Source organism: Lissotriton vulgaris, chromosome 7 (genome assembly GCF_964263255.1).
Source record: "Lissotriton vulgaris chromosome 7, aLisVul1.2, whole genome shotgun sequence".
In the NCBI taxonomy this organism is placed as follows: domain Eukaryota; kingdom Metazoa; phylum Chordata; class Amphibia; order Caudata; family Salamandridae; genus Lissotriton; species Lissotriton vulgaris.
In genome coordinates this window covers 1,548,154,028-1,548,165,896 of record NC_141695.1, presented here as the reverse complement: position 1 = coordinate 1,548,165,896, position 11,869 = coordinate 1,548,154,028, and the positions used below count along the sequence as shown (strand labels likewise).

General features: G+C 43.2%; 1 protein-coding gene across 1 annotated transcript in view; it reads right to left on the bottom strand.

The window, feature by feature from the left end:
- Positions 1-1,090: 1,090 nt before the first annotated feature.
- Positions 1,091-11,869, bottom strand: part of LOC147705983 (protein-glutamine gamma-glutamyltransferase E-like) — a 201,081-nt gene continuing 190,302 nt past the window's right edge. Inside the window, exons 12-13 of the mRNA XM_086929013.1 lie at positions 8,070-8,203; positions 1,091-2,247 (exon numbers count right to left, since the gene is read on the bottom strand). Coding sequence (XP_086785139.1) covers positions 2,085-2,247; positions 8,070-8,203 — 297 coding nt within the window. The 3' untranslated portion in view covers positions 1,091-2,084. The remainder of the gene's footprint in view (positions 2,248-8,069; positions 8,204-11,869) is intronic.

Sequence of the window (11,869 nt, the reverse complement as noted above, 5' to 3'; positions counted from 1 at the left end):
ACAAATGTCATCAGGTTTTTCCTGGCAAAATGTTTGTGGATTAAAACATTCTTGAATTGTGTGAAGGTTACAACTGGCTTATAAATCTGTTGGTGAGCAAACTCCTGTTATGCATTTAATGAGGACTTAGATTTTTGACCTGTTCCTTCAGGTCTGCAGATCCCCACAGGCTGGATCACCTGCATGATAAAGTGTTGTTCCTTTATCTGTAGATTTTTGATAGTGACCCATTTGACCCCTTACACAATGCCAATGCCACAACTCCCCTAAACTCTAGGGGCATATACACAAGCCCCTATCGCCATGGGAATGCCACTTTTTGTGACGTTCACGTGGCGATAGGGGTCTTGCCGTATGTTTTACGGGGCTTACCGCTGCCTTCTACATAAGGCACCCTTTCACGCTATGTTAAGCGTGAAATGGGCGTACAGTGGGTGTTACGGTCGGCGTTCCACCGCAACACCCATTGTATTTGATGCTGCCCCCTATGTACAAGGGTGGCGAAAATAGGAGCCAAAATTAAGACCAGGAAAACCCTGGTCTCAAGTTGGCCAAACGAGGATAAATGCGTTATTTCTCCTTGTTTTTGCTTTTTCCATGTGTGCTGCCTTGTGCCGCATACATGGAAAAGTCGAAATGCAATGGTTTGTTTATGTACAGGAAGGTGTCAATTCCTGTACATAAACAAACGTTTTAAAAAAATGCAATTTTTTAACTTTAATATGTGCTGCATAAGCAGCATACATAAAAGTTACAAAATGGCATTTTAGTATTGTTTACGTGCAGGAAGGGAAACCATTATACACAGTAGCGAACAAAGGTAGTAGTGCTGCGGGGCGGAGTGGGGGTGGAGCAGGGTGGGGGGGTAGTAAACTATGGAATACGACCCAACGGAGGTAAGTAAACAAATAAAACAAGTTTTTTTGCGTGCGCTGCATTGCATTCGGCAATGCTGCGCACGCAACGCAATTCGTTTTATTTATTCATTTGTTTACTTACCTCCGTTGGGCCCTATTCCATAGTTTACTACCCCCACCCTGCTACAGCCCCACCCAACCGCCCGCACCACTCACACCACCATCTGCTACTGTTCCTACACATAACCAATCCTCCTATGCACACAGACACCCTTGTACTCTGGTGCAAGGGTTCCTGCGTTGGTGCTAAGTTGTTAAACTTAGCCCCATCGCAGGGGGAAACGCAAGGCTGCCCCACCTTCTTGTAAAGGTGGTGCAGCTTTGCGCTTCCAAAGTGGCAGAGCGTTTCATTAAACCTAGGAGGCTAACAACACGCAACACCTCTTCTATTGTACATATATTCCCATAGCATGGCCATTCATATCTGTTGTTGAATTAATTTCCAGGACTCTAAAGCCACAAATAGATGTGTATGGGTTAAGGGACTTCTCCCCCTGATAGTCTTAGTAAAACCCGTTTTTAATTCCAGGCCCTGTTCATTAGTTAATTGTTAAAGTTCTAAAATTGAGATGCAACTATCAAATGCCTCTAGGTAACACATTTATTGTACTTGTATAGGTACACTTATTTGATTAACATTGCATTCTTTTGTTCGTAAGAAACATTAACATATGAAACATCAAAGTAGGTTATCACATATTTTAATGCAAGTTGTGAGAAGATAGATTAACAGATGGTTACAGATTCCGCTGTTGCTGTTCAATAGTCTTGTGAGTGGCTCACAGGCGTGGGGCTTTTTCAAGGTGCTTCAAGAAGAGAGTTTCTTATGGCAAGAATGCAAAAGTCACATGGTAAAAATAGTCTTAGGAACATATGTCTGGAAGAAAATATTACTTTTAAATCATGGGCCCATGTTCACATTTTTGGCTTTATGTCACTGTTATTACAGGTTGCAGGAGCCTTAGTGCCTGCAGGTGATGTAATGCCATGAATCAGAAGGTCCAGGGAGGTACCAGAGATGAGAATGCACCCTGTCTGTTTTATTCCCAGTTTCAAAGTCGTCTACTGAACTTGACTTCAAATTGTTTAAGATAAGAAAAGAGGAGAAAGAGAAGAGGTATTGAGACCTGCAATGCAAGATACCATCATATTACAAACTACCTTTGTTCAACTGGAAATTTTATCTTCAACTACCACAACTTCCGCAAACGTTTTTACATTGCAAAACTTGTTACAAGAGAAGTTGACTGCAAGCTGCTTCTTGCCCAAAGCAATGGGGCTGAAGTCAAACGAAGTTTTTACAGTCTCCTTTGGCTTTATTGAGATTACTCTGAAATGATAAAAGAAAGTAACAGTTAATGCACGCAATTTGCCCGATGGAATGGGCACTGCAGAAGAGTAGCTCACTGAAAACCCCTCAAGTCAAGCATCCACATTACACTTGTAACACTAAGAGCCTGATTAGGACTTTGGCGATCGTCCCACAGAGTGCCACTCCAGCAGTCAGCGGGAGGCCCACCACATCTGTAGTGAGACCGCCCTCCAGATTACAACTGGAATCCAGGTCAGGCGGACGGTGCAAGTCTCAAAGAGGAGATAAGAAAGGCTCAGCCGTGGTACTGCTGCAGCACGTTCCTGCGCGGGAGAAAATGCACCATATAAAGAATTCCTTCCCATGCTGGAACTGGGGGGGGGTGCAAAAATACAGGGGGCACATCATGTGCCCCCCTGCATGCACCCCCTGGCACAGAGGTGACTAGGAGCTCTGTAAGGCCCCCCTTGTAACCTCACTGCCACCCTTCCCATGGCTGGCTCACCGCTGTAGAAAGGATGGTGGTGAGGAAACTTATAATATACTCGGGGGTACCCCAGCAGCACCTCCAGCATATTGCTTCCTCTGAGAGCTGTGCCACTGCTGCAGGGTCACAGAACCCCAGCAGTTGCAGCAGTCCTGTGGTGGTCTGACAGCCACACTCAGAATACGGCGGTTGGTGCCGCAGTGTTGCGGTGCTTGGACCGCAACTATGGGTTTTTGCCGTCCCATGGACAGCCAAATTCATATTCAGGCCCTTAGTGTTCTCATATTTTCGATTTCCTCGTGCTTCCATTTTACCCATGTCCATTTCCTGAGTGCACTATTACTTTTTGCATAGCATGAAAAAAGTACACCAGCTTCAGAAAGTGTACACAGTTATACTATGTGTGGCCTTTGTTCCGTTTGTAACACACACCAGCTATTGGGAGCACAAAGAAGGAATCTGTGAATGCAACTTTTTGTCTGAGCCATGGCATGCGGTAAGTTCAACCAACCTCCCCTTGTCAATGCCACTGCAGCATGACCGGGTTCTTCCATGCTTAGGAGTTGGGAAATAGTGTTGCAGAAATGCAGTGTTTGCTTACTATAGGAGTTACTGGGTGAAGGTGATGGCAAGCAATCTTGTATGTGTATGTATGTGTGTGTGTGTGAACTTGCAAAATGTATATATATGTGTGGGTGTGTGTGTGTGTGTACTTGTGTCTGTCCCTGTGAGTCTTTCTCTGCAAAGTGTGTCTGAGCATGGGTGTATATCCAAGTAAATGGGTCTGTGTGTGCGTTTCTGGTATATCTTTGAGTTCATATTTCTGCTTTTTTGTGTTTATAGGTCTGTGTTTGAGAGTGCCTAGGGATTTGGTGAATATCCTATGCCTCTGAAGTCCACTTATAGCATCTGGAGGCCATTCCTGGCTTCCTCAGACTTGGCAGGACAGCCTTTCATATGCTGTGCATCTCTTCTCTAGAGTGCATGGAATATGTTGAGTACTCTAGGAATAAATTGGTATCTGTGTATGTAATGGTCAAATATGATGACAATTTCTGGTATCTGGTCGATATGGCAAGCATCTTGTGAATATTCCTACAATCTAATGACCATTCTTGACATATTGTGAACATCCCTAGGGTTTATTGGGGCCTTCTCTTAGATATATTGACTTCACTGGAACACAGTAGCAATATCTGGAAAATTGTGGACAAGATAATGTGGGGGAATTGCACTGACATGTGAAGATGAAGCTGTTCCTTGCATTTGATGGTGTTACTTGGGTAAATGTGGGTGTATTTGAGTCAGCTGGAGATGAGAGTTCTTGATTAAAATATAATAGAGGCTTTGGGGGTAGACGACAATGGACGTTGTACCTTGGGAGCTTTTGGGCGTGGTGCAATGCAGTGACTCCCAGCAGATAGGGCTATAGCTATTAGGGTGGGTGGTGAGGATGTATATATGTTTGTGCTTCCATCCACCATTTTATGAGTTATCAACATGATGGCTGGTATTGTGTAGGTAGGGTTACATGTAATTCTGCCCGGCCATCCCCCTGTTTTGTGTAGGAAGGGTGTAAACTCTGGGGCAAGCGCAGTTGAATCTGGTGCACAGTGGGATAACTGGTAGGTTGTCACTATTGGACAGGTGCTAGACAGTGATTTGAGTAAAGCTCAAATGGTTTGAATGTGTTTTATTGTTTTTGGGGTAGGTGATCTAGTTTGAAAGAGGGTGTGGGGGGTAAATGTGTACTTACAGAAAGCAGGGAGTTAAGAGGTTACAGTAAAGTACAAAGACATTTAGTTAGTTTATGATGTAGAAGACAGCAGCGAGAGATAGTTGAGTTGGTGAAGTGTGGGGGGACATTTAGGGGTGGGGGTTGGACAAACAATAGTTGTTATGCATGTATAGTGGGGCATATAGTTTTGTAAGGCAATTGGCCTAAGTTATGTTATGTTTATATTGTGTGCCTAATCCAATAAAGAAGCCTTTTCTACCCACAAATAGCAGTGTTCTGTGCTGTACACTCTCACCCAATACTAAATTTGCAGCCAGACATATTTTATGCACCAGAAACACCATAAATGAGACTGTTTTATTGTCAGAAAAGGTGAACGCTTATGGAAGTTAGATTTTACTAATAATGAAAAGTTGCATTTTGGTAAAACAATGTTTTTATTGTTAGCGAACAAAGTATATGATTAAATATAAGAGTCCATTTCAAAAAAAAGTTGTAGAAAAAAGATTTACAAAAAATAAAACTCTAATAATTAACAAATGAATTAAAGTATTTCCAAAAAAATAGCAGATAGAATGAAGAAAAAAGTAGTTTTTACTCAAATTGAAAAGCTGATCTTTAAATGCAAAACAATGTATTTTTCACAAAGAATTACATGCTGATGTTTAGCTAGAATTTAAGGGCCTGATGTAGGTACTTAGTTTTTACCGATTGTTAAATACCGAATTTTACTGATTCGGTATTTACAAATCGGTAAATGCTATGTAGGTATATTTACAGAATAAATTAACGATTCGGCAATATTCGGTAATTACCGAATCAGTATTTACCGATTCGGTAATTGCCATTGATTCTACTGGGCCTTGAGGCCCATAGGAACCAATGGAAATTACTGAATCGGTAAATACCGATTCGGTAAAATTACCGAATTGACAAGGGGGACAAGGTGTCACTTAGACACCCTGTTGCAACCCAGATTCAGGCTTGTGTGCCACATGGCACAGTTGTACATGCACAGATGTGCATGTACACAGGAATTCGTTATTTACCATCAAATAGTATTTGATGGTAAATAACGAATTCTAAAGAGCCTGTGGCACTGTTTTCAGTGCCACCTACATGTAGATTTACCACTTTGGTAAATTTCAGGCCCCCTACATGTCACAAACCAAATACCGGTTGGTAACGGCCGAAATCTGCCGTTACTGACTGGTATTTGGTGAGCTACATCTGGCCCCTAGTCAGCACAATGCCTCAAGACTCGTCCATTTTGATTTCTGCCAACCCAAACTCTCAAGGTGAAATACAATTTCACTATGCTAATGTGCGGGAGGAACACTTAAATGAAATTTTCTTTCTATTGATTATCTACATCAAATACGTCCTATTTTGGGGAAAATACGAGGAATGTATCTACACTATCGCCACTTGGTCACAGAATAGTGCATGACTCAGGCCGAAGTTAACCTTAAAAGATTGAACAAGCATATCTACCTTTAACAGGAGGGCTGGTTGACAAACTCCAAGGATGCCTTCATGTCACACTGGGAGGGTCCATGTTGTGGCTCTCAGCAAATGAGGCAAAGTACCCGTTTTTGCATTCTCAAGGCTAGCCTTTATAGAGGCTGTACAAGAGAAGTCCATAGGCACAGAAAGGTAAGATGTAAATAATGTATACAATAACTATTCATTGTAGGAGAGTTGACCTCAATTTAGATCCTAGGGTGGTGGTGGTCATACATTGCCAATTCTTCGCCGCTGAGCCACCAGGCAACAAGGCGGTACAACCACACAATTTACTCTCTCAAAAACAACAGACAGGCCCAACCCAACTGAGTGTATGGGCCCAACGTGCAATTGCTAAAATACTGCCCGCAACTGTTGAGCAATGCCTGACACTTAAGAGAGAGGCAGGGTCCAACACTTAGTATGGCAGGAAAACCCATTTCCCTGTAGCCCGCCTCCTCTGTTTGGCAGTCACTGAGTGAAGACTCTTCCTCCTGGGGGGGCTGGGCAGCAAGGGGCGCCTGGGTTGTTTTTCCTACCAGTCCAATCAATGTTTTGCAGCAGTAAGCAACAAGGGACTCTTCTACATTTCCCCCAAAAATATGGGCCTCATTTAGATTTTGGCGCATGGGTTACTCAGTCATAACGGTGGTGGATATCCCGTCCACTGAAATATGAATCCAATAGGACATAATGGGAGTTATATTTTGGCAGATGGGATATCCGTCACCGTTGTGATATCCATCCACCAAAATCTAAATCAGACCCTATAAATTGATATTTTAACAATATTGCTCCCTTTTCAAGGGTTTGTCAAGGAGTGAGGTGCTGCTCATTGGCAAGCTAAATTTAACAGATGTTTGAAGGCGGATCTCTTTCCATATAGATGTAATCCAGCTGCCGGTAGCCTCCTCTCATCCTCTTCAGATTTGGACAGGTAGTTGTAACTGTTGCCAAGGCTAGCCCATACAGACACTTAGCCTAGAAATCACCAATTTAGTGAAACATGAAGTCAGTGAAGGAGGTATTCAGAGAAAGTTGCCTGTTTTTGAGGAGCATATCACTATTTATTTTAAAGTTTAAAGTTACTTTGCAAGCATTCTTCCAATGCATTTTTCTTACGGAAAGGTAAAATGCTGCAATAAGGTTATTTTGCAAATACATTTTTGGAAACACTTGGGGCCTCATTTATGAGGCCTTGTGTCAGTTTTGCGCTTCCGATGCGTCACTTTTTGTGACACATCAGCGGCGTAAAACATGCCTCCTGTTGCGCACTATTTACAAAGTGACGCATCTAAGCAGATGCATCACTTTGTAAACCCCTGCTCTACATTATACCTGCGTCAGGTATTATGTATGCAGGGGGGGCGTTCCCCCGCAAAAAGCCTCTTTGAAGTGACGCAGTGAAATCTATGAGATTTCACTACGTCACTTTTAGGATGATGTTGCATCAAAATCTTGCGCCTGCCTCACAGCAGGCGTAAGACTGACGCAGGCCCTTTCACATGGGATTTGCCCCATGTGAAAGGAAGCATTGCTGGAGTTGTGTCACTTTTGTGACACACTCCAGCAATGCGTCACTTTTGCGCTTACAGATACGTCAGAAATACTGACGTATCTGTAACTCCTTGCGACATGATGCGTCATACATTAAATATGGTATGTCGCAAGGAGTGCGCACTGAGAAGTGACGCATCGCTGCTTTCATGCAGCGATGCGTCAGTTCTCATAAATGAGGCCCTTGGTGTGTTTCATGCTACTATGGCGCCGATCACAAGTATAATGATAGTTCAGATTTGGACATAACTGAGAAGCTCTTTCCTAACCTGGATTATGATGGGTCGTTTAATGTAAACTGCACCTCACTTCACACACTTAAGCAGTTAAATAATAGTGGAAAATATCCAGTGCTCGGAATGTTCGAAATTCCTGCAGACATTTGAGTGCTCTAGCCTATTTCTTTGGTTATTCCTCATTCAGAGGTTTGAAACTCCCAATACAATGAGCATTTTTCTCTAAAGAGACACTGAACAGCAAGGTCACGTTATTGCCATTTGCTAAAACACAAGCAGAACATCCTACATCATGAATAGTTCATTGTCTACTTACATTATCTCTAGTACTGCGTTTATCAAGGAGGCACCCACAATAGTCAGTTTGCCATCTGTTAATTCCTCGGAGAGAGGGTTGGAAAATATGACCTCTCCTTTACCAGGCTTATTCACAACAACTGGACCAAGCACCTGCAGGGCAAGATAAAGTGATTTAGTACAGAGGAAACAATGGAGAGCGAATGTAATAAAGAAGAATGAAACGTGGGGAGAAAGTGAGAATTGGGAAAGCAAGGTGGGGACAAAGTTGATAGAAACAATATGGGACAGGAAAAAAGGAAGGCAAAAGTGAAGGGGAAGGTAATGAAATGGGGAAAGAGTTAGGTAGCGCTATGAATAAGTGTGAATGAGTATTACTCCCGTATGATCAACTTGGATCAAGGAGTGCCGCAGGGCTCTGCCTTGAGCCCAACCCTGTTTAACCTTTATGTGTTCCCCATAGCAAATATCGTGGAGAGTCATGGCCTGCAAATTGTGTCATATGCCGATGACACTCAGCTGGTCATCTCGCTGTCACAAGCGCCCGAGGTTGCGGCATCTAACTTCAGTGCCTGCATGCAGGAGCTTGCCTCCTGGATGTCTAACAACTGCCTGAAGTTGAACGGTGCCAAAACTGAGGTGCTCGTGGTGGGGGGTGGCCCGTCTGTGTGGTCATCGGCATGGTGGCCAGCATGCCTAGGCAATACTCCTGTACCTTGTCAGCAGGATAAAAATCTTGGGGTAATGTTTGATTCAGACCTTTCATTCACTCCCCAGATTGGTCGTGTGGTTGGGACGTGTGTTGGCGTCCTTAAAAACCTGCAGAAGTCTCTGGATTTGGTTCCTGTTGGTGCGAGGCGGACGCTGGTGCACGCCCTTGTAACTTCACGACTAGATTATGCTAACCTTCTCTATCTGGGGCCCACGGTGAAAGGTCTGAATCGCCTGCAGGTGTTACAGAATGCCGCAGCCCGGCTGGTACTGAGGCTCCCTAAAAGAGCAGCCTCCAAAGCCGCCTTAAAAACTCTCCACTGGCTTCCTGTCAGGGAGAGGATTGCTTTTAAGGTGCTATGCATATGTCACCGCATTATTGGGGGCAAGGCGCCCATCCCTTTACTGAGCCTCCTCACACCTTACAGACCAAATCGGATACTCAGATCCACTGGTGTTGGCTTGGCAGTTTTTCCCAAAATCAAGAAGGTGCGAATGGGAGGCAGATCATTTAGACACCTTGCAGCTAAGAGCTGGAACAGGCTCCCGATGGAGCTGCGTCTTGAACCTTCAGAGGCTAAGTTCCGTAGAGCTCTTAAAACCCATTTATTCCGCTCTACACTTGATTAGTGGTTTGTTGGCCTCCTCACTGTCTCTCACCACAGCGCGGGGACACGCCGGTGCGCGTAATCAGGCGCTTTAGAAATCTCCATAATAATAATAATAAGTGAGCAGGATGGGGCTACGGGATGTGAGTGATACTGAAGCACTGAGGGAAGAAAAGATAAGATTCATTAAGAAATAGATGCACAGAAATAAGTCATGGGTGACAGTGAGTGTGGAGAGAAAAAATATGTAGGTCATAGAAAGATATAAAATTAATGATTTTTGAGAATACTTATTTTCACTTCAAAATCATACGAGATTTTTTTATTTCGTATGGCCATACAGCCATGAAAGCACCTGATCTCATCTGATTTCAGAATTTAAAATAATGTTATGGTGACTTTACTTTTTAAACCATGGGCTACTGCTTAATTTAATGATGCCATTGAAAACTCTACTTTCATTTGATGACACTGCTTTAAGAACAAGCATTTGCAATGCAATAGGTCTCGCATTAGGTAAGTTTGAGCTATTGGTACTGTAAATGACAATTTTTTTATTTAGTTGGTGGGCCTGCCTTTTCTTAGTGCTGGCAGCCGTACCGGGCTACATAACACCGCCAGGGGTCACTCCACTTCTAAAAAAACGTCCAGCACTTGATTGTGACTAGCCAAGCAAAATCTGCTCAATTTTCCTTTGATCAGTGGAATTTTAAGACCTGCCTCATTGATCCTTGCTCATTTCCATGAAATGTTCAACTCCATTGCACCAGTGAATCAGGGTTGAGGATGGTCCTGGACAATGTGTGATGGGAGATGGATGGCAACAGTGTTAAACTTCCAGTGGTGCAATACCACAAATCTAGGCTCTCAGACACTAGCAGTGTAAACAGTACAGAGTAAAGGAGGACATTGGTTTGGACTGCCTAACTTCCCGTAAGTTTCTCAGTGGGCAGGGACTGATCAAGGTGCATGGAAAAGCGTAAAATATGTGTGTGTCTGCCTGTTTATCCCGTTACCTTGGCATCTGTTGGCTGTTAACCACAGACTCCTGGCAAACACCTAACTCCCTCCTTCTGTATTCAGCCCTGGCACATGGTGCTTCTCCTGTGTTTATTATGGACTGTTATTTTATAGTGAGGCAAAACATGACCAACATTTGGTGGCATCAATCTGTATTTGCTGGGCATCTCTTCCATGGAAATGCAAACATTTGCATGTGTGTTAAGGTCTGCCATCTGAGGCAGTAGCCTATGTGAGTGATTCATATAACTGATATGTTGGTATTTGGAGGTTGAAATCACAGACTCAGTGAAAGTTGGTATTTGGGTAAGGGTAGTAGATATTTGGTGGATTTCTTTCCCAGAAGATATGTAAAACTGATGTAAAACCATTTCCTTTTGAGTTGGGGGCAATTATTGCAAGTGGTATTTATTTGGGATCAGATGGCACTTGAATCAATATCTGCTATGTTATGAGTCTTAAAAGCCTTAGGGGCATATTATCAAGGGGTTTATCTCCGCTTTTTTGGCTTTAAAAGCCAAGAAAGCGGAGATAAAATTATCTCCCTGTCAGCAACAGGGTGCTAACACGCAAATTTGCATGTTAGCACCCTTTTTCTCTACGTTTCCCCTTGCATCTCTAATGAGATGCAAAGGGGGCGTTCCAGAGAAAAATAATAGGAGAAATGTTGTTAAGCGACATTTCTCCTATTATCAAGGATTTCGCTAACCCTGTTAGTGATAAAAAAAAGCAGTGCTAACCGCGGTTAGCACTGCTTTTTTTACACCTGGTATTTTCCTGACTTAGCCATGATATCCTATGGAAGGTGGATATCATGGCTAAGTTTGTGAGCCCCTATCATCAAGCTAACACCAAACTTCGAGAGATTATCGTTGGTTTTCCAGCGATATTCTCTCATTTGGCAGTTAGCGTGAGGATTTTTATCTGTTCTGAGATAAACCTTGCTAATAGCAAGTTATCTCTGCGATAATTTCTGGCGATGCTTAGCATTAAAAAATTCGATGCTAAGCATCGTTAGCGTTAAATATCGCTTATCGTTGGTAATATGCCCCTTTATGTTTAACCAATATATATAGTAAAGTGCACTGTAAAACGTGCTGTGTCATTTTTTTCCCAGAATATTTTTCAGGGTGGACCTCCCCAAACCCTAAGGGAAGGGTTGAATAGCAGCGCACTTGCTTTGCCCACTCACTTGATGCGATTTTGGGTCAGTATTGGAAATTTTTATAACATAATGGCAGGATCTCTATCCAGGCCCCTGGATCGGCCACTACGTGACCACATTCGTCTCTCAGTATCTTCACACATGAACTTTTCCTCTTCATTGGGGTGGAGCAGTTATGGAGGACATGTTCTGCCACACCCAAAAGCTGGAAGCAACTTAGATGCCAGGAAGCTCAGCTCATGGCATAAGGCACATCGCTGTTAGACCTCCTCCCAAAATCTGTGTTTAAGCTACAATAGATAAGTTGGGAGCAGA